Consider the following 27,864-nt stretch of genomic DNA (forward strand, 5'->3'; position numbering starts at 1 on the left):
TATATTTTGGTATTAAATCACAGATCAAGAGTAATTATACCATGTTGTGTCTCATCCTTTTTCTACAGAACGGAGAGGCATCGCTCTTTGAGGTGAACATCCGCTACGTCGGCGGGTTGCTGTCGGCGTACTACCTGACAGGGGAAGAGGTAAGATTTATCCGCATCTGCTGTGCCTCGACTCTGCTCTCGGGGGCGGCTTCTCTTATATTGAGCTAACCTTGGAAATGACTTGATGAACTGGTTGGTTTGATTGAGCGTGTAGGTTAACAGTTTGACTCTACAGGTGCATGTCTCACTAAATCATAGCACATATAGCTTCAGCAGTATTGTATGCTAGTGTTTCGCTGGTGAACTTTGATTGGGCTCTTTCCTAAAAGGTTCTGAAAACAACTTTAAAAAACATACTCTTAACTGTTACACCCCCCTAGCACACAATTTAATAGAGCATCATTGTAACAAACAACCTTTTTGTGTTTTTTTCAGAGCTGTGTTATGTAAACCAATAGAACGTGTAATTAAATGTTCTTGTGATTAAAAATGGTCAGAATGAGCCGAGTGCGGTTCATTCCATGTCAAGTCATAACATTTCCTGAACAAATCCGACTGGAATTAGCAGAGTTGTTGCTGATTACACTAAACAATATCACATTGTTTTAACAAAATGAGCTCACAATGGCTTTTGTTTGAGTGAGTAATGGGCGGCAAACAGCTCAACAGGATTGGAAACTGAAGTTAAAGTATTTACAGGCTTTTTGACAGAATGGAATCGCTGCTCTATGATATGATACTACCCCATCACAAAGGAGACTTATATGTGGCAGAGATAGAGACATCAGAATGTAATGTCTCTGAGTGTGATAAAAGAGCTTGTCGCTGGCAGAACAGACTCCGCTGCGGTGTCCTTGAAGGGGCCAGTCTCTCTCTCCAGTGAAGCAGGGCTCTGTTACCATCTAAAGGCCTGTGGTGAGGGTGGAGAGCCGCCAGGTGTGAAGCTGTGAATCCACACCTCTGTGAAGACCATGAGACAGATTAACCCTCATTATTTGCTCACTCCTGGATTCTTTTATGACCAAAAGCTAAGTAATTTGGACCTGCTAGGGTGGTGCCTTGCACATTAACAACATGAAAAAGAAACCAGGACTAAACCTGAAATCAAACCTGGACTAGATCAGGACTAAATAAGGAACCAAATCTAGGACTAAAATAGGCTCAACCTTAAAATGGCAATCGTGAACGCACTATTAATCTACTTGTTACCATATTTGCACCGTGTATTTAAGGATGAAACTCTATTAGGCAAGAGTTTTTTAATTTGTTGTTTCACGGCCTTTCCTTGGCATTTTTAAGAGGGGAGGACGAAATTAAAAAAAAAATGTTATTTTCACGTTATCATATCACATCTCTACCATCCAGAAGTCGGAGTTGAATTTAGATATAAAATTTTATTCGAAATAAATGTCTTGGATTCTTAGAATATAGGCCCTACAGCCACCTCTCTACATTATCTACATAATTATAGTTATCAATGTAAGACATTGAAAATAACCCTTATTATACTGAGCGCTACAAAAATACCTTCAAAAAGATGGCTCCAGCAAAATGCCAATGATGTAAGATAATAGATGCACCACTGGTGTGCAGCCTGTTCACAATATTTTTGATTAAATGTTGGCCAACTGCACAATAAAGTAGACTGCAAAAAGTGATTGCCTTAACCCTAAGCCTGATGAATGAATTAACTTCACCTTTAATGTCTAGTACTATGAGGGCCTGTATTCATGCTTAACACCCTCACACCCATTGTAATTTGCGTTTAAAGTAAACATTCTTTCCATAGGTTTCAGAGATGGACCGCTGCCGTTGCAATGTCATAAACTAACTGTTTAATGGAAGGTGATCAGACAGAAAGTAGTCCCAGACTGACAGCTTCTCACAAAATGAATCATCCCGTGACCAAACAAGTCAGTTTGATCGACTTTATTGAGTCTTGACAGGAACACAAAGTGTGCAATGAATGAAAATGTCTTATTGAGCTAGCTTAAATTTGGCGCTGTGGCGTTGGAATCTATCACACGCTCGAGTCGTAGACACGCAGCACAGATCAACTCATCACGCGTTCTCATCTGAATGCCTTCAGATGAGAACGCGTGACTCCACAGACGAGCTGGACATGTCGACATGAGGACATTCTGATATAATTGGTCAAGACACGTATTCTTCATTTCCTCGTTCGAACACGACAAGTTCAAAGAATGGGAGCCCGAGCCAAAGCCACGCCCACCCCGCATCATTAAGTTAATCTACCAGTCGATCTAGGAAGCCTTGAGTTGCGAGAGTTTTAAACATGGATCTATTATATTATCGGTTTTAAAGCTCTCTGACGTTCTGACGCAAGTGATCCAACTCGGTGTCGGAGATGCTGGTGCAGAATAATTTTATTTTTTTATTTTTATTGAGGTTTTGGCTAAAATGACTGCGGAAAATCTGCAAATATTTTTGGAGGATCTCAGTTTTTTGTCGTCGGCGGGCTCAATACAATTTTCGCCTTACATAAAATATTAAATGTATTTTGTAACATTTTTATTAACTTTATACAAACCATTTCACATTTTTGTTTGTTACTTCCTTACTCTTATGTTAAAAACGATCTGCACTACTAAATCGTAGTGATAATAATAACAGACTCACTGCACACTTCGCCAGAGAAATGCCAAAAATAATCAATATTAAAAGATTAGGCAACAGACAACATGGGCGGGTTATTACAGAGTGTGTTCATGTCTAACCTACGATGGGATGTGTCTGTGTTACTAATGTAGGTGTTTGAGCCTCAATGCTAATGCTAACCTAACTTAACATTTACATCGGAAATTAAAATATGATGGAAGTATAATTATAGGCAAATCTGTTGTTTTTAAACACAAAATAAGTGAGACTTTTAAATTGAATGATTACATTTATTTTATGTACCCTGTAAGGTTAGAACTGAGGTGGAAGGTAATTCTCAGATAAGCTAGTCGGACGGTAGGGCTACAGGGCTGTGCATAGATCAGGCTTAGCAACTACTTAAGTAAGCCTGAAGTAATTTGTTCATTGGTCTTTGTTGTTAGTCTTCATCCTATTAACGTTTTAGTCATTACAAAGTGCTATAATATATGCAATTTTCCAGAATTCGTGGCTTGTGACATACTATTTTCTTTAGCAGAAAGATATTTTTGAGCAAGCAAGAAAAAGAGTTTATAACAATGCCCATGAATCAAAACACATCAATGTAAAGGTTTAGAAACAGAACGAGGTCATTGTGTCCCCATAATGAGTTTGTGCCTGCAGCAGCACTTGAGGCAGACACACTGTACGCTCTTTTAACCACTGTGACATCCTGGAATGTGCTGGAGCTGGACCGATAGGGAGAGTTCACTGGTGAGAATGTGTGTGCAAGCGCTGTAATGGACATTGATTTGCGAGGCGAACAAGTTGGGAATGAGAGCTGCATAAAAAAGCCCTCTGCTAGGTGAGTGAAATATGAATACATTACCGCTGCAGCGCAAACAGTCGAGACCATTATTCCACTGTGTTGTCTGATAATGCCATGCAGAAGTTTGATTCACTGTATTTTGCTACTTTTCATATTATGGCATTCAAATTTGTTATGCAAGGGTGAAAACGAACAGTACATTATTACATTATTTTTCAAGATTTGTCCATTTTTGAGATGGCATTAGCTGTGCAATGTGTAAGCCAAATTGTAGATGGCATAGTTTTATTGTATTACTGTATTATTCAGCTCCAAATGCAGTGGCAGCTGGTGATTCAAAAATATATGGGGGGGCTACTTGACATTATGTGATTAGGTGTGTGGCCAGGTGGTAAAATGATGGACACAGACACCAGCAGCTCCAAAAAAAATAATGTGGGTCTTTTATTTCCCGACTGTCCTCAGGAGGAGAACAGCATTAATTTTGGTTTGATTTGGCTTACTCAAAAAATATACTTTACACTTTAATATCTGTGTCAGGAACAAAATAAAATCAACAAAAAAAGACAACAGTAGTGGGCTTAAAGTCCTATGAAAACGCAAAGAATAAATACATCTTACTTTATACATTCGACTGTGGATACAATGAAAATAAAATTACATTAGAATCCCACAGTATGACAATGAACCTTAACTCGCTTGAAAAAAAAAGCAAACAGACTGCTCGGACCACACTCAGCACAGAAGGACCACGAGCAGTACTGTCTCCCCTCTGCATTAACCACAAATACAAACTTGGTCAACAACCAAAAACACAATATTAAACATTAATAAACATGACAATCAATCAATATTGCAACTCACGCCGTCACGCTGTTTCAAACTACCCTTACGTCAGTAGTAACACGCTTCACAGGGCTAGTAGTCGATCTACATCGATCCTTGTTCTCTACAAAATTAGAGGAGAATAATCTTAAAATATGATGCAGTTTAAAGCATTGTCTAACGATATCAAAGATTGTTTTTGTACTAAAAGTTCATTTTAAAGAAAGATTCACAATATACGAACCAAATTCTGCTTTCTCTCAACGAGGCACTCGGCTGTCGCGCTGTGGTGACGTCACAGGTGCGCAAGTGTGACTGTGCTCACATTTGACCACAGTGACATCTGCTGGCTAAACGGAGACTTGCAACTAGCTTTTAAACTATTATATGACCCGGCTACATTCTCCCCTGCCAGAAGTCAACGTCTCGGTGACTTCCTAACCATCAGCCATAGCTTTTGATGTGTAAAGGACCATACCAGCTAACACCTGAGACAGCACATCTGGTGTGAAAGATACTGCATTATTGCAGGCACTCACAGGTAAGTTAAATGGGTTTCTGTTTTGACCAGCGGTTGCCCTTGCACTTTTGCGTGGGGGTGGCATAGGCGTGACTATCTTGGATGGTGCCGCCCTCCGCCGCGGAGCAGGTACTGGTCTTTCTTTAGACAAACCCGGACTTCCCACAACTGATCCTGAGTGAGGAGAATATTTACCAGGCTCATCCATCATGTCAACATCCAACAGTTGGTCACTTCCAGTTTTACTCCTGCTTTCGCCCTCAGAATTACTTTCTAGGTCTTCCAACCTTGGACCAATGGGTTCATCAACTTGTTCCACTAGCAGGTAGTCAGGTTCTGAGGCTGTGGATTCAGTTTCTGAGTCTATATCAGCTTCAGGCTCACGAACAAGGGGAATCATTTGATCTTCCTGACTTGGAGGTGGCAAAGGCCCTACACAAAGACGAAGATTAGACCTATGCACTGTTTTTAGTGGACCACCATTCACTGGGACTACTGTGTGTGTTGTCCCCTGGACATCAATGACTTTATGCACTTTTGATGACCATGAATCTTGAATCGTATTTCTGCCAATAGGACGATGGCGAAGGTACACGTACTGCCCTATTTCCACAGCTGAACAATAAGCTTTAGCATTCTGACGAGCCATTCTTTCTGCCGCTTTTCTTTCAGAAAACTCTCTGGCTCTCTCATGTGCATTCTGAAGATGTTCTCTGTGTGCCCTGAGCCAGTCTGTGTTCTCATCTTTGGTTGTCTCCTGCCCAAGCAGAGCATCAACAGGTAGATAAGGGTGTACTCCAAACAACATGTAGTAAGGAGAGTACCCAGTCGAGGAGTGTGGAGTCACATTATAAGCGTACACAAGTTCAGCTAGATGTTCAGGCCAGCGGCGCTTTTTCTCAGGGGGAAGTGTCTTCAGAAGGTCATGTAAAGTTCTATTAAACCTCTCACACTGGGGGTTTCCCTGCGGGTGATGAGGTGTGGTGCGGCTCTTCTTCACCCCATACAAACTGCATAATTCTGCAATCACAGCACTCTCAAAATTTCTGCCCTGATCTGAGTGGGGTGCCTGAGCAAGCGCTCAGGCACCCCATATTTCAAGAACCACTCTTTCAATATGACCTTAGCAGTTGTGTCTGCCCTCTGGTTTCTAGTGGGGAAGGCTTGGCTGAACTTTGTGAAAACATCGGTGAGCACAAGAACATTTTCACACCCATCACTTGCTCGGTCAAGTATAGTGTAGTCAGCTGCAACAACTTCAAGAGGACGGGTAGCTAGAAATGGAGTTTGGGGTGCACGAACTTTGGGTTGTGGCATCTTTGGTAACACGCACCGTTGACAGTTTTTGATCCATTTTTCTACATCCTCATGCATTCCTCCCCAAAAACACCTTTGTCTCAACAGCCCAAGAGTTCGTTCTATCCCTTGGTGTCCCATCTGATTGTGCACACTGGTGAGGACTTTTTCTTTAAGGCAGGAAGAAAATAATAGCTGGTAGCATTTTCCAAGATTTACATCTTCAATCTCACGATACAAGAGTCCATCTTTTACTCTGAGACGGTGCCATTGTTTCAGTAGGGACCGTACTGGGATGGGCAGAGTTTGTCTTTCCTGTATAGAAGGTTTTTTTCTCCTATCCCAGAGCTCTTTCAAAACCTTAAGTGTTGGATCCGAAGCTTGGAATGTCTGGAGCTCAGCCTTTGTGTAACTGGGAAGAGTTGGTGTGTTGCTCTGCACTGAATCTATCTCCTCACTGTCCATGTGTAAAGAACTTAGCTGTCTCACTCTGCAGTGCTCAACCCCTGCAGCAGTTAACTCAGAACCCAAAGCAGTGCCTACCCTAACAACGTTGCATATAGCTACACAACCGTCAAACTCTGCATCCTCTGAATCTGGATCCAACTCTGTTAAAGCCGGCTGTCTGGAAAGGGCATCGGCTGCTGAGTTACAGCGACTTAACATTTGATGTACTTAACATCAAAGTCAAACACTGCTAACTGCGCTACCCAACGCTGTTGGATAGCCCCCAACTTGGCTGTAGACAGGTGACAAAGTGGGTTATTGTCAGTTAGGACTGTGAACCTGGACCCAAGGAGGTAGCTGCGAAACTTTTCCGTTACCGCCCATTTCAACGCAAGAAGCTCCAGCTTCATACTACTGTAGTTCCTCTCAGCCCCTCTAAGCCTACGACTCGTATAAGCTATGATCTTTTTCTTCCCACCCTGAACCTGATACAGAACTGCACCTAAACCAAGGTTGCTAGCATCTGTCTCTAGGATAAATGGTAACTGAAAGTCTGCATAACCTAGCATAGGCGGATCTGTCAACTTGGCTTTTAGAACTTCAAACGCCACAGAGCATGCTGGAGTCCAGTTCAACTGGAACAATTGTTTGGCCTTAGCAGGACTACTCTCCTTGATACAGCCATTTACAACGTCGTGAAGTGGCCCTGCAACCTGTGAAAACCCCTCAATAAACCGCCTATAATAACTACAGAAACCCAGAAAGGACCGGAGATCTTTAACTGAGCTTGGCTGAGGCCAGGTTTTCACAGCACTTATCTCCTCAGGATCAGTGCCTACACCCTGAGCGGAAACTTGACCTAAGAACTTGACTTCAGATTGAAGAAGTCGACATTTTTCAACTTTAACTTTTAGACCCGTTTCTTTCAGCCTCTGGAGGACAGTTTCAAGTCTCTCAAGATGTTCTTCAAAGGTTTTGGAATACACAAGCAGGTCGTCCAAGTAAACGAGAACAATCTGGAAGGCAAGGTCACTCATTGTTGCTTGCATTAATCTCTGAAACGTTGCAGGCGCGTTGCATAATCCAAACGGCATGCGTAGATATTCATATAGGCCGAAAGGTGTTGTAAAGGCCGTTTTGTGCCTGTCTTTTTCATGGACTGCAACTTGATGGTACCCGCTGGCAAGGTCAATGCTTGAGAAGAATTCTGCACCACTTAAAGCATCTAGACTTTCATCAATACGTGGTAGCGGAAATGCATCACGCCTAGTCTTTAAATTCAACTTCCTGTAGTCTACGCATAGTCTCAGACTACCATCGGGCTTACGGACCAAGACTATTGGTGACGCATATGAGCTTGAACTTTCTTTGATAACACCCTTTCTTAACAGTTCTGAAATGTGATCCCTCACCTCTTTGTACTGATTTGGTGGGATCCGTCTGTATGGCTGGTTAACAGGCGTCTCGTCTAATACTGGGATCTCATGTTGGACATGGTCAGTGTATCCCAGGTCTTCGTCCTGCACTGCAAAAACATCAGCATACTTAAGTAATAGCGCCTTTAACTCTCTTTGCTGCTCACTGGTGCCACCTAAGTGTAACCGATCAAACAGGGCCTGCATGTCTTTGTCAGGATTCTCTTCACTCTTCTGACTAACAGTGACCTCCTCGTGTATAGCCGATATGCGCTGAAACTTAACTTCATAAGGGTCACCTTCAATGCACTCACATGGGGTAAGAACACCTAATCTGGCTTTCCCTGGGAGCCACACATCATTTTGAGAGAAGTTTATCACTTGGACTGGACACATGTGACTATTAGCAAATACAACAGTGGGCATAACAATAACACCACCAGGTAGGAGTATTGCCTGGTTCTAGCACCATAACAGAGGTGTCACTAGAGTCTCTCTTTGGGCCCCTTACATAAACTGTGGACACTGAAAGGGCAGGCAGGTGACATTTATTTTTCTGTGCAACACGAGCCAAGGCCATCTTTTCCAACAGTTCCGCCTTCTGTACTCTTTGAAAAGCCTCTCTCCACTCTGAATCCAGTTCTCCTCCAAGTGCTGCATCAAATTCTGTTAGTATCAACTCTTTGCACCGTTTTGCAATGTTCATTCCAATTATGCCAGGTGGAGATGGATCATATTCATTTTTGTCTGTTTTACTGCCGTCTCTGTCTCGTGTTATCAAAAATCCACATTCAGGTAGTGTCACCCCCATGACTTGAATATCTAGCTCTACATAACCCAGGTACGGTAGTGGTAGCTTGTTAGCCGCAGTGATTTTCAGCCATTTTGATGTACAGTGCATGTCCTCATCCTCCCCATGGAGATGGTCCCTGAAAAATCTCTCTCTGTTAAAGTGCTAACATTGCTTCCTGAGTCTATGAGGCATTGCAGGGAAACACCACCGATTTGAATGTCGACAATGGGGCATTTACCTACTGCATTTCTCAAAAAGCGCTCTTTGGTCAAAGTTTGTGGGGAGCCTTCGGACTTACCTTGCATTGCCTGGCTCATAGCAATGGAGGGACCCCGTTTGCCTGTACAGAAGAGGTAGTTGTGCTTGTCTGGGTTGGAGCTCTACGTGCAGGACATTGTCTAGCCATGTGTCCAACTCCTTCACACCTTAGACAAATAGGCTGACCATCTTCAGTATATCTGGGAGTTACTTTTGGCCTATTGGTCATGTTTGGTACAGTCTTTTGAGCGTTAAGATCACGCACAGCAGTTGTTAACTCTCCAATAGCTTTACCTTGCTGAGCTATTATTTTCACAACTTCCTTGAGTGTTGAGGCCAATTCACTTTCTGTGTTGCTGTTGGACTTAGCATTTACAAAATATCCATCCAGACTCTCTCCCACAAGGTTTCTGTTCCTCGCCACATTGGAAGTTCTGTTACGGTCTTCGAGGCTCTACATAATGGCTTCTTCACGAACATCAAACAGGCTGGACTGTGGTTTCTCTCTGATCAGCCGTCTGAGCTCGCGGCGGAGGGCAGAATCACGCACCCCCTCAATAAACTGGTCTCTTATTGCAAGTCATTAACAACATTAGGAGAAGTTAATAGAGCAGAGTTTAACAACTGTGAAAGAGCATGCGAATAGTCCCTCAAATCTTCTCCATCTGGCGGTCTACGTGCATAGAATGCATGTAACAACTGTGGTGTTGTACGTTTCTCTCTAAAAGCTTCACGTAAGAAAGAAAACAATTCATTGGGTGCAACCGTGTGTCCATGTGTACGTAGCTTGATCTCATCTAATGCAGAACCCTTTAAATGTGACAAAATAAAGTCTATTTGGTCCCTTTCCCTTAGACCCCTTAGACTCATAGCCCGCTCAATCTCTTCAATAAACTCGTCCACAGAGTGAGCGTCTTTACCCGGATCACCATTAAAAGGTACAATCTGTTTCTCTCTTGGCACATACACAACGGACCTCGGTTGTACGTCACCCAAAGAAGCAATACTGGACATTACAGCATCATGTTTTCGACTCAGTTCATTAAGCTGTAACTGTAACCCTAATAACTGGTTACCACTCTCGGTTAGAGGTGTAGAGGAAGCACCTCCTGCCGATTCACCTCCTGCATGGCTTGGTCCAGGAATTGAACCGCCTGGTCCGTCCTCTCCGTCTGACATCTTGCAATGTCTTTCTTTAAGTTGCAGTTTCTTGTAGTCCTCAAGTCCTTTGGAACCGTTCCAGTGGATACTCTTCCTCACAGCAGCAGTGTCTTCAGCTGAGCGGAACACCTCTTCACCACTACTGTTGTCTTAAAATTAAAAATGTTCAAAAACAACCAAATTTACCAGGAAATCCCACTCCTGACACCAAAAAAGAGGGGTGTGTGGCCAGGTGGTAAAATGATGGACACAGACACCAGCAGCTCCAAAAAAAATAATGTGGGTCTTTTATTTCCCGACTGTCCTCAGGAGGAGAACAGCATTAATTTTGGTTTGATTTGGCTTACTCAAAAAATATACTTTACACTTTAATATCTGTGTCAGGAACAAAATAAAATCAACAAAAAAAGACAACAGTAGTGGGCTTAAAGTCCTATGAAAACGCAAAGAATAAATACATCTTACTTTATACATTCGACTGTGGATACAATGAAAATAAAATTACATTAGAATCCCACAGTATGACAATGAACCTTAACTCGCTTGAAAAAAAAAGCAAACAGACTGCTCGGACCACACTCAGCACAGAAGGACCACGAGCAGTACTGTCTCCCCTCTGCATTAACCACAAATACAAACTTGGTCAACAACCAAAAACACAATATTAAACATTAATAAACATGACAATCAATCAATATTGCAACTCACGCCGTCACGCTGTTTCAAACTACCCTTACGTCAGTAGTAACACGCTTCACAGGGCTAGTAGTCGATCTACATCGATCCTTGTTCTCTACAAAATTAGAGGAGAATAATCTTAAAATATGATGCAGTTTAAAGCATTGTCTAACGATATCAAAGATTGTTTTTGTACTAAAAGCTCATTTTAAAGAAAGATTCACAATATACGAACCAAATTCTGCTTTCTCTCAACGAGGCACTCGGCTGTCGCGCTGTGGTGACGTCACAGGTGCGCAAGTGTGACTGTGCTCACATTTGACCACAGTGACATCTGCTGGCTAAACGGAGACTTGCAACTAGCTTTTAAACTATTATATGACCCGGCTACATGTGTGTTTTTTAATGTCCAAATGTGAATGTTTTAATAATTTTAAATACACATTTACAACTGAATTAATGAAGTAAAGAAACTTCCACTTTTGATAATGGTAATACAATGATTTAGACTCAGATACCATTTGTGAGAAAATACATTTGACATAAAATTACATTTTACACTTAAAATTGCAGACTGTAAAGAGCAAATAAAAAATCTCATTGATACTGTACATTATAGTGCATAGTAGCAATTACTACATTAAGAGAAAATAAAGAACACAAACGGTCTCTTTCAGAAAACCGTACAGAAAACCAAACAAAAAGATCAACTTCTAAGTGGCATTGGTTAACCCGAACTAAATGTGTGTAACATTTTACATTTTTATTTTGAATCATCACAGACAACATGCTGTATGGAAAGTTGTAAGATAAGATAAGATAAGATAATCCTTTAATATCCACACAAGGGGAAATTTCGTTGTTACAACGCAGTAGAACAGGAGGAAAGGACAGATTATAGGAAAAAAAAAAAAAAAACACTCTTAATAGAACTCTTGGGAACTCTTGGGAAATAAAATAAAATAAAATAGATAAATAAAAAATAAAAAGATAAAGATAATAATAATAATAATAAAATAAAATAAAGTAAAAATAGCAGGTAAATAGGTAATACTATTAGCAGGTAAGTAAACAGAATAAAACCAAAATAGAACACTTATTTACAGGTATTGCACATGGTTACATCAGTATTGCACATGTTCAGGGCTAACAGTGTTTGTTATAAAGTCTGACAGCAGCAGGAAGGAAAGACCTGCGAAACCTTTCCTTCACACAGCGAGGGTGGATCAGTCTCTCACGGAGTGTCCTGCAGGGGGCGACACTCATGGTCCAGCATAGATGTGAATCTAGCCAGGACCCTCCTGTCCCCCACCTCCTGCACCGAGTCCAGAGCACAGCCCAGGACGGAGCTGGACTTCTTGATGACTTTGTCCAGCCTCTTCCTCTCCCTCTCTGTGATGCTGCTGCTCCAGCAGGCCACACCGTACAGGAGGGCTGATGCCACCACAGAGTCATAGAAGGTCTTCAGGAGTGGCCCTGTCACTCCAAAATACCTGAGTCTCCTCAGGAGGTAGAGCCGACTCTGGCTCTTCCTGTACAGTGCGTCTGTGTTATGAGTCCAGTCCAGTTTGTGGTTCAGATGAACACCCAGGTACTTGTATGAGTCCACTCTCTCAATGTCCCGTCCCTGGATGTTCACTGGTTCACTGTTATTCAAGATGTCGTTAATAGCATTCTTTCATGGGTTTTCTATTAACCAAACCATTTCTGTATGAATAGAAATTCAGCAATGCTTTCAGTGTTGGCATTACCCAGTCTAATAAACTCCCAAAAAGCTCCTCATATGTCTCATCGGCTAGGAGTGATAAGAAATCAGCTGCTTTCACTTCCTCATGACTATAGTTTTTATTCACAGTCACAGTTCATTCTGGATAGTTTTGTACGTACCTTTGAACACAGTCACACCGTTCAAGTGCTCCTTAAGCGCAGTGTCCAAGGAAGACGCAAAACTGACCAGTCCCTGCAAAATTCCTGGATTGTTGGAGGTGTCTGTCTCAACATTTAACACAGTTAATTCATTTTCTGTCCACTTCTTTGTTGTGTTTTTTTCCTGCCAGCCTGTAGCCATCATCCAGTTGTGTGGCGATGTTAGCCTTTCCCAATAAAGCTAACTTCAGACAGATATTTCATGTCCGGACACCATTTTCACACCAAGCAGTTTTAAAAAATAAACACTGAAAACAAAAAAGAGCATTAGCTTCACTGCAACCAGCTAGCCACAGCTACTTAACGCTGACGAAAGCCTCTGGTATAACACTTTGGTCTTTTTTAACCTCCTATCTGACCTTGATGGGAGGCTGGTCCGGTCCACTTCCCTTTATTTGTTTCTTTCAAAAGGCTTTTGAAGCAGAGCTCGTGTACATGTGCACGATCATGTGTCGTCCATGTGTCGTGCACATGTTCATGCGTCGTACACATGTGTTCCTGCGTTCCTGCGTATATCACCTGTCGCCTTAAAAATATAATGACGGATACAAATAGCTCATGACAGAGTTTTTGGGACCCTGTTCATTCATCATGACGGACTGTAATTATGTCCAGTGGCTCAAGGTGGTGGAGCAAGGACTATTATTTAAACATCATATTAAGTAAATTATGCAAAACAAAAGCAACACACCTGTTCTGTGTGGATGACACACACTTCAGATAAAATATCTATGGATAGGCCTGAGCTTGATTCTGTGTGGACAAAACATGTAAATACATTTTATCCCAGTTCTTCTGTACCCCAAACTTCTTATGTTTTGCGACACACTATAGTTTTTGTTCATAGAGCGTGGTGTCTCCATTTCCTCTCAGACGTATCAATACCCTTCACATGTCACAGTTATTCGTCACCTGGCTCATCCGTGTAGTTCCTGTGAAGGGTCCCTGCGAGCCAGATTTATAGCCACCTGAGTCGTCCCCTCTCCATTCCCCCATTAGAGTCCGTTTCTGTCAAGTGCACCTCTCTGGCCCAATGATAAAACCACAGATTGAAGGCCTGTCGCTGCCTCAAATCATCCAGGATCCCATGTGCGAGACCATTATGAGATTGTGTATCCAGTATTTGACCAGGGGACATGGGCAGCTGGTGCGGTTGTAAATGATTGCCGGAGAATAGGGAGTGATGATGGCGCCTTGTGGGATGCAGTTAGGTGAAAAGTGTCAGGAGCAGGATCGTAGCTGAATCTGGTCATTAATAACCTCCTGTTGTTTTGACCATGTGTCCTGTGCTCTGCTTCGGTGTGTTTGAGCCGGGAGGATCAGACTTTATTCTTTATGGGAAATGTCCCCAGGTAAACATCTTGTTCCAACTGCTCCATACACTTCACTGCTCCATCATTCATTCACACTCTCAGCTCTGGAGACGGAGCTTGTGAACTTGCAAGGGCAGCTCTGGATTGAAAAGAACAATTGGCTATATAAGTGACAAAATAACGAGTTAAACCATTTCAAGGACAAATAGAAGTTTTTGTGTTTAGTCCAGTTCATTTATGTTGTACCTCACTGTTTGTTTTTCTGCTATTTTTGTGTTGTTAATAATTCATAATACAGACAAGCTTTACATTTGCACAGTGGATGAACCTTTCTTACTACAATGCTTTTTGTGCACCCATGCATGCATTCTATAATGTCCAATGTCCCCATGGTGATATAGCACCCCTGGGTCAAGACCATTTTGCTTCATAGTTGACGTGGCATTGGCCCTTCAGCATTCTGCGATATATTATTTATGTAAGACTTCTTTTCTATATTCATTATTTCAAGAGTAGTATTTTATAAAACACTATCCAAGTACGTCAATCTACCCTCAGCCATAGCCTTTTCCACAATAAAATAGCAGGGATCTATGATGACTTGAATCAGGTCTGTGTGCTTAACGCTGAAGGCTGAGCTGGAACAGCAGGCAGAGGTCAGGAGCAGCAGCAGCAGCACTAAGGACGATGTGTTTTCATAAACATCAGTGCAACTGGAGAGCAGGAGAGGTGAAGTGTGTGCAAATGCCATCAGCAAGTGGCACAGGGTGGCCGTCATTTGTCAAGGAGCAAAGGATGAAGCTATATAATGCTCTCATGGTCAGTTGTCAATTATGTACATTAATATCCTTTTTTTTTTTTTTTTATTGCTTATTTGTGTTGCCAAGCCTCACAAATGCGGCTTCTTATTATTAATTCCTAGGGTGCAGAACAAAAAATTGAGAGCTAATCTTTTATTTTGACTTGTAACTTATGTCACACTATCTAAATCTAAAATGTTTGTTTTTTTTTGTGCAGATGGGGGTTTATTTATGAATGCGATTTCAAATGTAGGATTTTCTCATTACTTTGCTGCCAGGTATGGTTTTGTATTCACATTTTATTTTGAGGATCTCCTGGTTGGACACAGCAGGTTGATAGCTGTCAGCTCCTGTCGACATGATGGACAAGGAGGCGCGCATCTGTTATTTACAAATCACTTGTCACCCACTTTCCCTCAAACATGTGCCATTAGATTGAAATTATAATAATCAAATTCCCTGTTATAACCTATCCCCTCCCTTATCTTATACCACTGCACTCTGTTCTCAACTGGTCTATTCGCAAAAGCACATATTTTGCAGTCATCAAAACCAAAACCATGCCAATTCCATGGTAAATACGGATTTTGTTTTTGTTTTTGTTTGTTTAACTGTAAATGGACTTGAGATTCTTCACATAATTGGCCCAGTTCCAAGTGTCACAGGCGTTTTTGGCCCATGAAGGAAATATGAGCCTGGGAGTTCAGCAGCGGTGGCAGCCAGATGAAGTGAGGAAAATACACACAAGTGGAATGATGAAAAAGATGATTTTGGGAGACGGTTTGTATTCTGCAGCAAGGTAAAAATTAATAGTCATAGATTGGTTGCACGCTCTGGATCTCAATTTACTCGTCAAGCCAACAGATTAGGGTCAAAAGACTAATCATTCAGAAGCACTTATTCAAAAGCATACTCAATATTAGTAGTTGATGTTTTTGTACTAATAAATGCAAGCTGTTCTCTTACTGAGAAACTTGGAGGGTTATTGTGTCACAAAAAATGTTATTAAGTCGGAGACGGTTTAAACATGCATCTATTTGTGCTCCTAAACCTGCGGCTTATGTTGTTTTAAAAAATTGTGGAATCAGAAAAGGCATATTTTTAGATGGGTGGGAGAAGGCTGTTGTTTTGGTGTGTGCCCGTCTTGTTTTCCCTCTTATCTGGGTGCCCCACTTCTGTCTCAAAATATGGGTTTGATTTTGGGTCACGACACAAGAGAATGCCTATTAAGAACAGACAACTTGATTTTATGTATATATGATCTTTGTTTTTATTATCTGGCATGAAAAGCATTATTAAGCCATGGAGTCGCCATGGGAAACGGACTAGACTTGTTATTTTCACAGCCGAAGTTGCACACATTTAAATAAAGTAAGTGAACTTTCTTGCTCTTTTAGGTCAGCCATAGTTTTAGCGATGGCACATTGTGAATAAGAGGAAGATTCTCTTTTAAGTTTGTTTCAATTTCTGATTCAAATCTATTACAAAAATTAAATAAAAATTCATGGGACTCATCTACATTATTCCTGTGGACTAGATAACATGTTTAGGTCCATTGTTTTTTGTCTTAAATGAATTAGATAAAAACGCAGTGCTAGATCTTCCAACTTTGAAGTCATTCCAAGAACCTTTTTATTTTACATATAACAACTGATCAACCCTTAAGCGGCTTCCACACCGCCGCGGCCGAAGCGTCCAGTTTACATTCAAAGTCTATAGTAAACGCGCGTCGAGCGCGTAGTGCGTTATCCGCAGCGCAATTTCTTCGTTTTTGCGGTGCGATTGGTGCGTTTTCTTACGCTCTCGACGCTTTGCACGCGCGTATGAGCCGGCCGATGCGGCTTACGCGACGCGTTCAGATATGTCCAGGTCTCTGCAGCAGAAGCGTAGCAGCCGCCGCAGCAGCCAATCAGATCTGACGCTCCAGTGACATACGTACGTACGTATTTCCCCTCTCATTTCCGGTATTCCCCGTGGAATTCCCCAAGAAGCGCCACTTTTTCCTTGCTCGTCAACAATTGCAGACAAAAGACTGATTGTGGCCGTGTGTGGGAGAAAGGAGCTGTACGATGTATTCACGGTGGAATACAGAGACAGAAACAAACCAAAAACGCTCTCGATATCCGCCATTTTACACAATGAAAGGCCACACCGACAACAACTCCACTGCTCATGCGACAACACCTCTACTGTGCATGTGCGCAGAGAGCTCGAGCGCGCCGTACGCACGCCTGTGTATAGTGGCCGGGGCGTCGATAGCGCGCGTCCGGTGCGTAAACCGTGCGTACGCGTGCTCAAATTCTGCGTCGGGCGCGATTAGGCAGCGGTGGTCTGTACGTAGCTTTACGTTTACCTCAGATTGAAATGGCACCTTTAAAAGTTATACAAGTAAAAGTCCTTCAACTTGATTAATAAATCGCTATAATCAGTTGTACATGTATCACCATTTCCAAGGTAGTTCAACAAAAAAGTGCATGAATTGAAAGGAGAAGACAATTCTTTAATGTTTGCAATATATAACGCCTTTCTACGTTCAACACGACTTTTAAAAATTCACCTTCAACCTTAACGTGATGGCACTCCCCAAAGAGATACGGCAGTCTGCAAAGTGTATTTTACAACCTCACTCTGACTTTGCATTTGTGGCATTACTGTTTATTGGTCCACTATTCATCCAATATATTTGCACGGAAAGGACAACTGGTGGACTGGACTCATTCTGTCATCCCTCAGTAGAGCCTATAGGTTGACTCAGCAGCAGAATAAAGTTTGTACTTAAGACTGAGTGATCTGACCTTTAATGTTCGCTTCAGAGGATCATAGGGATCATTGATATTCATAACAGAGCTAACGTGGAGTTGTACAGCTTTAAACTCAGTCACAACCTGACACGCAGCTAGAATGTCTAAATCAGCTGATGCATGGGCTTGCATATCCGCTCTACACCTTTTTTTCTCTATTTCTATTTATCATGCATAGACTGCTTCTACACATTCAGTTCAAATTAGAATAACCTAATTATTCCCTTGGGGGAATTTCATACTTTCTATAGGTCTGTGGGGTGCCTTCTGTGCTCTACAGTCAAATGCCTTGTGCATTTGCCAACATATTGATTCAGTCCTAAGGGTTTGTTTTCTTGGTGCCATTTTTGCATGAGATGTCACCTTTATTCTATAAATAAGTAAATTCAGTTTGAATTGCAAGTTGCCGATCAGTTTAGAAAATGCTAAATCTCTCCAGTCCCTCTTTTTGGAAACTTTGTGTGAACCACAGCACCACAGTTCCACTCCATGAATTCTGCTCCTCCAGTGCCTGTCTCCCCAAACTTCACACCGGAAAACAAAACACTTTGCCTAAAAATAGACCGAAAACAGGTAATTTGCTTAGTCACGATGGATGAAGGCCCACGCTACACCTTCTGCTAAAGCTTCCTCCTAATTTAACCTCATTTGTCGCTGCACTGCAGTGGCACCATTTGCTCCCAGCAACATTATGAACCAAATGTCAGTCGCTACGCCATATGCACCTGCACCATTTAGCGTGAACCGGGTGCTCCGTAATGTGCACACAGAAATCACTTAAATAATGGGAAGAGGAGGCCATTCTCGCTAAATGCACCTGGATGCTAATGCACAGATTCATAACATGGGCAATGTATTAAAGAGCTATTATTACGAATATGAAGGAGAAGATGACCATTGGTACTATTTTAGATGGCTCCAAAAAGAGTTGTTGTTTTTCATGCAGCATTTATGAAGGATTGTATAACTAATATTAGAAAGTTGACTTGTGATACCTTATGCTTTACTTTTTTGATCACATACTTCTCTTTTAACTTCTTACCCTTATGCTAAAATTGTACAAACTTCATGGCTCTGTTAATTTGTAAACGTTATTATGTATTTCAGAGAACACAAAATGTTTGGCATTGAATCGTTTGTCTGACAAACGTGAGAAAAGCTCTTCAAATGCAGCTGTTGTTTAGATGACAAACTATTGAACAATATCCATGGCAGCAGTTCTTAGCATTGCTATTGGTCGGATCCAGAAATGTTTCCATGTGTACACCTCAGGACCTCTAAAAAACTCTCGTGTGCATTATTGTACCTAAACTGCAGACCCTCACCATTTTAAACTATTTTGAGCAACAACAACTGATGGTTAATTGTAATCCTCCCAAGCAATTTTGGCCTCGGTGGCCAGAAAAGCATGAACCATAAGAGAAGAAAAGCCTCCCGGTACGCTTGTTGTTATGGTTGCCAGCAGACAAACAACACGCTAACTAAACAGCTCAGCGGATTTAAACATTGAATTAGGCAAGTGAACCTCCATCTTTCCTACACATACACAAACTGGAAAACATTATATATTAGGTGATTTTCTACTAACAATGCATTGGACTATTGTCTTCACGGGCCAAAAGAATGAATGTGAGCCTCAGTGAGTAGTGTTATTTATCCAGGTCTCCTTTGGGACAAGAATATACCCTCCTCCACTGAAGGGCACAGTGCCTTTCGCCCGGACACAGTCTTCCTCTGACATGAAGCTAGGATGGGCAAATGAGTAGAGTATATGGAGCAGCTGGGGAAGTAGGAGAATTACATGATATATAGTCAAGATGATGCCGAGTATTTCCATTTGTAATGTGTAGTGTCCTGACTAGGACCAGGAAGTATGATCACATTAGTCTTGTGCGCAGGTCTCTGCACTGGCTCCTGTGGCTCAGAGAATAGACTTTAAAGCAGCTCTGCTTGTGTACAAGTCTCTCCATGGCCTAGCACCAAAGTACATCTCAGACATGTTAGTGCCATATGAACCATCTCTGACTCTGAGGACCTAAGGGACCGGCCTCCTGCTGGTGCCAGAGTCAGGACTAAAAATGGACCGGCCTCCTGCTGGTGCCAGAGTCAGGACTAAAAATGGACCGGCCTCCTGCTGGTGCTAGAGTCAGGACTAAACATGGACCGGCCTCCTGCTGGTGCCAGAGTAATGACTAAACATGGGGAATCTGCGTTTCAGTTTTATGCAGCTAAAATCTGGAACAGTCTTCCTAAAGATGTGAGACAGGCTTCTACAAAGAGGCTTATTCCTCTTCCCCCCTCCCTCCCCTGGGCAGCTCGGACCACAACCGTGTACATCTGAGGCCTGTGTATGAACCCATCGTGCGCAGGCAGCCTGTGGTGTCCCGTGAGGTGAGGATGTGGTCTGCTGAGAGCGAGGAGGCTCTGAGGGACTGCTTCAGCACCACTGTCTGGACTGAGCTTTATGACCCACATGGGGAGGACATCAACACCATCACAGAGTGCATCACGGACTACATCAACTTCTGTTTTGAGAACATTGTTCCCTCCCGGACGGTGCGGTGTTTTCCAAACAACAAGCCATGGATTAACCGTGAACTGAAGGCTCTGCTGAAGGAGAAGAAGAGAGCCTTCAGGTCAGGGAACAAGGAGGAGCTGAGGACTGTGCAGAAGGAGCTGAGGAGGAAGATCAGGCAGGCTGAGGCCGGCTACAAGAGGAGGATGGAGGAGCAGCTGCAGCAAAAGAACATTCAGGGACTGTGGAGGAGCCTGAAAACCATCTCGGGCTTCAAAATCCCCCCTGCCCAGACAGAGGGGGATCTACAGTGGGTGAATGATTTAAATGCTCACTTCTTGAGGTTTGATCGGTCACCCGCCCCTCCCCCTGCACAGCTGCATGCTCCCTCTTCCACAGCTGGACAATGCCCTGCATCTGTTCCTCTTCGCTTCTCTGCTCCGGCCCATCAGCTCCCCACTTCGCCTGGACTCACCCATCCCCCCAGCACACAGTCCCCCTGCCAACCACTGACTGTCACAGCAGCACAGGTGAGGAGTGAGCTGAAGAGGATTAAAGTGAGGAAGGCAGCAGGACCTGATGGCATCAGCCCCAGGCTCCTTAAGTCCTGCGCAGATGAACTGTGTGGAGTTGTGGAGCATGTCTTCAACATGAGCCTGAAGCTGAGGGTGGTACCACAGGTCTGGAAGACCTCCTGTCTGGTACCTGTGCCTAAGACACCGCGCCCCAAAGACCTCAACAGCTTCAGGCCAGTGGCTCTCACGTCCCACCTGATGAAGACACTGGAGCGGCTAGTCCTGGACCACCTCCGCTCCACCGTGAGCTCAGCCATGGACCCGCTGCAGTTTGCATATCGGTCTGGCATCGGAGTGGAGGACGCCGTCATCTCCCTGCTGCACCGCTCTCTCTCTCACCTGGAAAAGCCTGGCAGCTCTGTGAGGATTCTGTTCTTCGATCTTTCCAGCGCCTTCAACACCATCCAGCCGCTGCTCCTGAGGGACAAGCTGGAGACGGCTGGTGTGGAGTATGACCTGGCAGAGTGGATCCTGGACTACCTCACAGACCGACCCCAGTTTGTGAGAGCCCGGAACTGTGTGTCTGACACTCGGACCTGCAGTGTGGGGGCGCCCCAGGGCACTGTCCTCGCGCCCTTTCTCTTCACCCTTTACACTGCAGACTTCAGACATGACACGGACAGCTGTGTCCTGCAGAAGTTCTCTGACGACTCTGCTATCATTGGACTCATCACGGACGACGATGACGCGGAGTACAGAGGACTGGCGCAGGACTTTGTGGACTGGTGTCAGCGGAACCACCTCCTCATCAACGCGGGGAAGACCAAGGAGATGGTGGTGGATTTCCGCAGACGCCACCCCACTGCCCCCTCACCAGTGAACATCCAGGGACGGGACATTGAGAGAGTGGACTCATACAAGTACCTGGGTGTTCATCTGAACCACAAACTGGACTGGACTCATAACACGGACGCACTGTACAGGAAGAGCCAGAGTCGGCTCTACCTCCTGAGGAGACTCAGGTCTTTTGGAGTGACAGGGCCACTCCTGAAGACCTTCTACGACTCTGTGGTGGCATCAGCCCTCCTGTACGGTGTGGCCTGCTGGAGCAGCAGCATCACAGAGAGGGAGAGGAAGAAGCTGGACAGAGTCATCAAGAAGTCCAGCTCCGTCCTGGGCTGTGCTCTGGACTCGGTGCAGGAGGTGGGGGACAGGAGGGTCCTGGCTAGATTCACATCTATGCTGGACCATGAGTGTCACCCCCTGCAGGACACTCTCTCCGCTCTGGAGAGCAGCTTCAGTGAGAGACTGATCCACCCTCGATGTGCGAAGGAAAGGTTCCGTAGGTCTTTCCTTCCTGCTGCTGTCAGACTTTATAACAAAAACTGTTAGTACTGAACACTCGCAATACTGACCTAACCATGTGCAATTCTGTCATATGTGCAATTGCTGTTGGAATTCATGTGCAATTCATGTGCAATCTATGTGCTGTCGTGACACATATTCATGTGCAATTACTGTCGTGATCACATGCAATGGTATTTATGTATTTATTTATTTATTTGTCTATGGGAGTTTTTATTTATTTATAGGAGATCTTCTACTGAAAGTGTTTTTCAGACTTCCTATAAGTGATCTGTTCTTCTGTATCTACCTCTGTATCTACCTGCGTTGCACCAATGAAATTTCCCCATGTGGGACAATAAAGGAATATCTTATCTTATCTCTTATCTTATCTTACTCTGACAATGTTCAAATTTAAGCTAAAAGCAGTTATGTTTAGCTGTGCATATGACTATTTACACTCTTCTCTTTTATGTCTTAATCTGTTTTGTGATTTCTGTCATGTCTTGCCTTGCCTTAGGGATGTAAGGGAAAGTAGTATCAAGTCCCACTTGGATTTTATTGCCATTTTAAATCATGTGTGTTGATAATGTGTAAATGAGATATAGAGTATATCGCAAATTGTTAGGTCATATATTAAAAAAATTGTAAGAGCACTACTACTACTACTTTTTACAAATGGATCACACAAATCGTCCTTTGAAAGAATGCAAATCGACTGCAGCAAACATTACATCGGGAAATATCACTTAAATCCTTGTCTGATGTGCCATATGTGAGTGTTTAGCTCAGCCTATGCCAGCGTCTGCCAGCTCTGTATGTCCTTCTGCTGAAGGTAAAAGTTGTTTGGGGATAAATTTCATTTCCTCACATCAAAGTGGATCCTCATAAGCACCTAACCTGCCACTCAGTGCACTCTCTGGCTGATACATGAAAGGAAGACCTTCCTAAAGCCCATTCTACTGTATACAAACAGATAATCCCATCTGTGGGAGTTGAACTAACTCTATTCCCCTCAGACCTCTCAGTGGTTTTGTACAATTATAAGAGCAAAGATAAGCATGTCACCTGTCATAGAATAGGTATTTAATATCTGTTTGGCTAATAACACCTTTCTCTGTCACTCAGCAATAGGTGAGTGCTTGTTTTAAGCACTATAGCAACAAGAAACACATTTATGTCACGATTAAGACCGCACTCTGCGTCTATGCAACATTCTACATTTTTGCCTTCAGTTTGTCCGTTTATTTCTTGTATAAGAGCCATTGAGTTAGTGTTTTAGCTGTACATAACAGTGTTGGTGAAATAATTAGAGCTGGCCTCATGGCTTTGCGACCACAGGCCAAAATGAGACTAAAGCCTCATGAAACTTTACAATTCAGTGAAAGTGGTACCAGTCAAAAGCACAAGACACTGCATACAAATGGAAATGTAGGAATCATTAGGCCCTTCGGAATGATGTCAGCCCTAACATTACACTTACATACTACAGCTCACAGACACGGCCTTATTCATATGCATAGGCACCTCTTTGTCCATCCGCAATTATATAAGAGCTGTTGACAAGGAGGACTCAAAACATTATTGAACTTAGTTGATTTCAAACATGAAGCCTAAACTTGTATGATACATACATCTTAATAATCTGCACTATATTAAAGCTATGTTACTTATAGTTTGTGTTTCACTTTGACTTCTGCTAATCACATAGCACTTTTAGGGGTCAACAAGCTGAATTTAAAGAGTGACTGTGTTGATCCTAATGGCCTCTGTCAGCAATCAATGGCTTCCCAGAAACTACGAGTCCATGCGTGGTGCGACCAGGTGGCTTATGTTCCCTTCTGGGGCCTGCAGAGTTGGTGAATACTAAAAACAACTTCACAACAAAACATTAACATAAGAAAATGCTGATTTGAAAGCTGTTCTAATCTGATTGCTCTGCGTCCCACTGAGCTTGAGTGGTTTGGCTTGCAAAGTGCTTTTAAGTAGTTATTATGCAGAAGTTGGAGTAGTTTAAAGTTTAGCAAGTTTAGCTTTTTGCCAACATGACTGATTTAAAGTTTATCCCTGGGTTTGCATATTGTTTTCTTCGAAGAAAATAAAGAGATCTAAATTGATAATGTTTTTGATTTTGCTTCATAGTGGCTTACACGTACTGGCAGGAAGGTATTTTGGAATTCAGACCGTGTCAACTAAAACTACTTTTCATTCCAAACAAGACCAAGTGGAATTGGTTTGGGTGGCAGCCACTCTAAACATGTTCTACAGAGGTAAAAACCAGGTTGCCAGCTACAGTTTGCACACTTTTCGTGTGCACATATGGCAGTTATATACAAAGCAATGGCTCGTCTCCCCAGATATGAAAGACACAATGCATTGAATCTGATGTGGAAACATAGATGCTCTGTCACAAAGAGCAGCGGACAGGACAAGAGCAGTCACTGCAGCACACACTGTTGACAGCTGGGGTGATTCATGTTGGCTCTTAGGTCAAGAGGAAAAACATGGCTGCGATATTGCCACCGAGACACTATGATGGCTATTTGAAGAATAGTCCAATTTGGTCTGGGAGACTTGCTGTGTCTTATTGGATTTTTTTTGCGCTGATTAATGTGGCGGTTCCATCCCCAGCACACATGGCTAGAGCTTCCCCCTTCAAGATGTAATTGTGTTTTTCATAGATGCTATTAATTAAGATGTAAAATTGAAGGCTTTACTAGTGAGATAAAAAGAGTACTCGCTGTAATCAATTAAATGATAAATAATGAATCAAACTCTTTCCATTATTTGCCACCCGGAGACATTCAATTATTTCGCATCCTCACCTATTTTCCCATAGGAATTTGAGTAACAGCCCAGCTAAGTGATTGGCTTATAGCGTCTTAGGCCCCTGTTGCCACAATACGCACATTGACACACACGTACACTCGCAAACACGCTTGTTTATCTCACACAGCAGTAATCGATCCGTTCCTTCATATTTACTGTAACACAATTAGCTAATGGAGGACATGTAGGCGAGGGGGGATTTGGAAGCACTCCCTAGTGGAGCTGATGATTGGGAAGGATGAATGGCCATAAGGGCCCGGCTGGCTGCTTCTGGCTCTTCCTCACCGCAGAGAGCTCCTTCCTGACTTAAATGTATCATTACAGCTGCAGTGCATGTCTTTTTGCTGGCTGTGTGGGTAATGGGGGCCGGTCTCAGTGCACCGTCCTTTGCCTGGCAATCAAATAATTGGAGTAGACACAAGCTTCTGCATTTCAATGGTGATATTCTGTATATGGTATACGATTATGTTGAATTTGTTCCAAGGTTCTAGCCATAACTGCTGCGTTTAGTCGATCTGTCTTCAAACTGTATTTTTACTTTATCATGACACTTTTCTGAGTTTTGGTAGAAACTGTGTTAGCATGTGATCCCCATGGTGTGCTTGGAATTTGAACACAGCTTTAATGCATCTGTGTTATGACTCAAGTAAAATATCTTTGTCTTTACCTTAAAGGATGACTGTGAAGGTGCTTGCATACAATTCCAACAAAGTGGTGATGATCCTAATTTTTGTCATTTCTAATACCAATTTGGTACTGATTTCCCTCTTAAAGTAGCGTCAAAATTTTCGCTGGACGCCTGTACATTTGAAGGTAGACCCCCTAGGCGCGCATAAAAAAAAACCTCACCAGCAGACACGTATCCGAGGCGTCCAGCGCACATGCGCAGTGGAGGAGATGTTGTGTTCCACGTGTTGTTTTCTTAAAACCAGGTTTTTAATATTTTGCTTTATCTATGCGCCAATGAGCAGCTGCCATTGGCTTGAATGGACCGCCATCTTTGGCCCTGGAGGCTTGTTAAAGGTTGAATGGACGATTTTTTTGGCCCAAATCTGAGTCTTATTTCCTCGTGGCGTGGACGGCCGATTAGTCCTGCCACGTATCAATCATAAAACGCACCTATCGCTCACCTGCAGCCGCGTGTGGCTCGTCCCACGTTTCCGCGTGTCCAAGCGCATTGATCTATCTATAGTTCCCTCAGTGTACGGGGCAAAATGAAGACGGAGAAAGACTGTTCGAGCTGACTCAGAAGTAGACGGAAAATCTACGGGAGACGAGAGATGCGATGTGATCCGTTGCGCTAATAAACAAACGCACGTGTGTGTTGTATCAGTCCGCATGGAGGAGTGCGCATGCGCACTTCCGCCTGCGTTCTCAAATCGCCGAAAAATCGCCCATTACGCCTTTAAGGGTTGGCATTAAATCTGTATAAGGCCATAAGTCAGAATTCTAATATGGCGGCGACCGAAACGGAAGTTACTCGCCCCAACATGGCGGCGACCAAGACCGGTCCCGCTGATACAGCTCAGGCAACAATTTTCTCTCCTGGGTCCAAATCTGCTCCCTTGTCCCTAACCCAGTGTCTGAAGCGTATCGAGGGCCGCCATATTGAGGCCAATTCTGACTTCTGTGAGCCAGCTGGGGTCTGAGCTAGTGCCGACCCTTGGTAAGAGGTTGAGCATGGATCTGGGTCCTTTCATGGGTCCTTCCAAGCCGCCCAAGAGTGCCTGACCAAAAATTGCCATTGATGACAAAATTACTGCTGATAGCCGATATTCATTAATTTTGCATTTATATGATATATTGGCTGGCCAATATATCTGGCCAATATTTGCATACCTCCAGGTTGCAGTTTCTCCCTGTTTCTTTTCTTTCGCCGCTAATACGTTTATTTGGCCAGCAGCATTATTCTGTGTCCTACCCCCTGAATGCATGGCTTATTCTTTTCTCTTCTGTCTTTGGCTGCTAAACAAAGTGAGATGGCTCTGGGATAAGGGAAACCACTCACAAACCCCACCTCAGGTAGTTACGCTTGGCTGTGCGTTTGAAGGAAGCGGGGCAGCAGCTCCCCCTGGGCCTATGGGACTATGTGTTCACAGAAGATCTTTGACTGAGGAAGTGTGCACCTCTGTTTAAAGACAGAGTCGATTCTCCCAGACTCCTTTCTCCTTTTAGAGCTGCACACAATAGACCACCAATCTAGGCAAGGCAAGGCAAGTTTATTTGTAGAGCACATTTCATACACAAGGCAATTCAAAGTGCTTCACACAGCAGGAAAAATGCATTCAAATCACAAAGAAATTACAGAAACAGAAATACAATAAAATTAACTAAATTAAAAATTATCAATCCAACTGATTTTCTAAACTAATAAAATCACAAACAGAAGAGAAGAGTGCAAAGATAAAAATTAACTACAATAAAATTAACTAAATTAAAAATTATCAATCCAACTGATTTTCTAAACTAATAAAATCACAAACAAAAGAGAAGAGTGCAAAGAAAAAATCCTTTCAGTCATATTCGCAGCTAAACAAAACTGTTTTTAGCTTAGATTTGAACATTGTCAGAGTAGAAGCCTGTCTCACATCTTCAGGAAGACTGTTCCAGATTTTAGCTGCATAAAACTGAAACGCAGATTCCCCATGTTTTGTCCTGACTCTGGGCACCAGCAGGAGGCTGGTCCCTGAGGTGCTCAGAGTCCGAGATGGTTCATATGGCACTAACATATCCAAGATGTACTTTGGTGCTAGGCCATGGAGAGACTTGTACACAAGCAGAGCTGCTTTAAAGTCTATTCTCTGAGCCACAGGGAGCCAGTGCAGAGACCTGAGAACAGGACTAATGTGATCATACTTCCTGGTTCTGGTCAGGACCCGAGCAGCAGCGTTCTGGATGTACTGCAGCTGTTTTACAGCTCGTTTGGAGAGACCAGTGAGCAGGCCGTTACA

At 43.1% G+C, this 27,864-nt stretch overlaps 2 protein-coding genes across 3 annotated transcripts in view; one reads left to right on the plus strand and one right to left on the minus strand.

Annotated features, from left to right (window-relative positions):
• The window catches only part of ago3a (argonaute RISC catalytic component 3a), a 479,754-nt gene that overhangs the window by 366,666 nt on the left and 85,224 nt on the right, over positions 1-27,864 (minus strand). The window lies entirely within an intron of this gene.
• The window catches only part of LOC140374521 (mannosyl-oligosaccharide 1,2-alpha-mannosidase IA), a 212,864-nt gene that overhangs the window by 128,219 nt on the left and 56,781 nt on the right, over positions 1-27,864 (plus strand). For both annotated transcript variants that reach the window (XM_072461449.1, XM_072461448.1), the window contains exon 4: positions 69-149. In XM_072461449.1, the coding sequence (XP_072317550.1) occupies positions 69-149 (81 nt within the window). The remainder of the gene's footprint in view (positions 1-68; positions 150-27,864) is intronic.

The sequence above is a fragment of the Eucyclogobius newberryi genome, unplaced genomic scaffold (assembly GCF_026437365.1).
Source record: "Eucyclogobius newberryi isolate DKJ021-1_F unplaced genomic scaffold, fEucNew1.0.hap1 SCAF_3, whole genome shotgun sequence".
In the NCBI taxonomy this organism is placed as follows: Eukaryota; Metazoa; Chordata; class Actinopteri; order Gobiiformes; family Gobiidae; genus Eucyclogobius; species Eucyclogobius newberryi.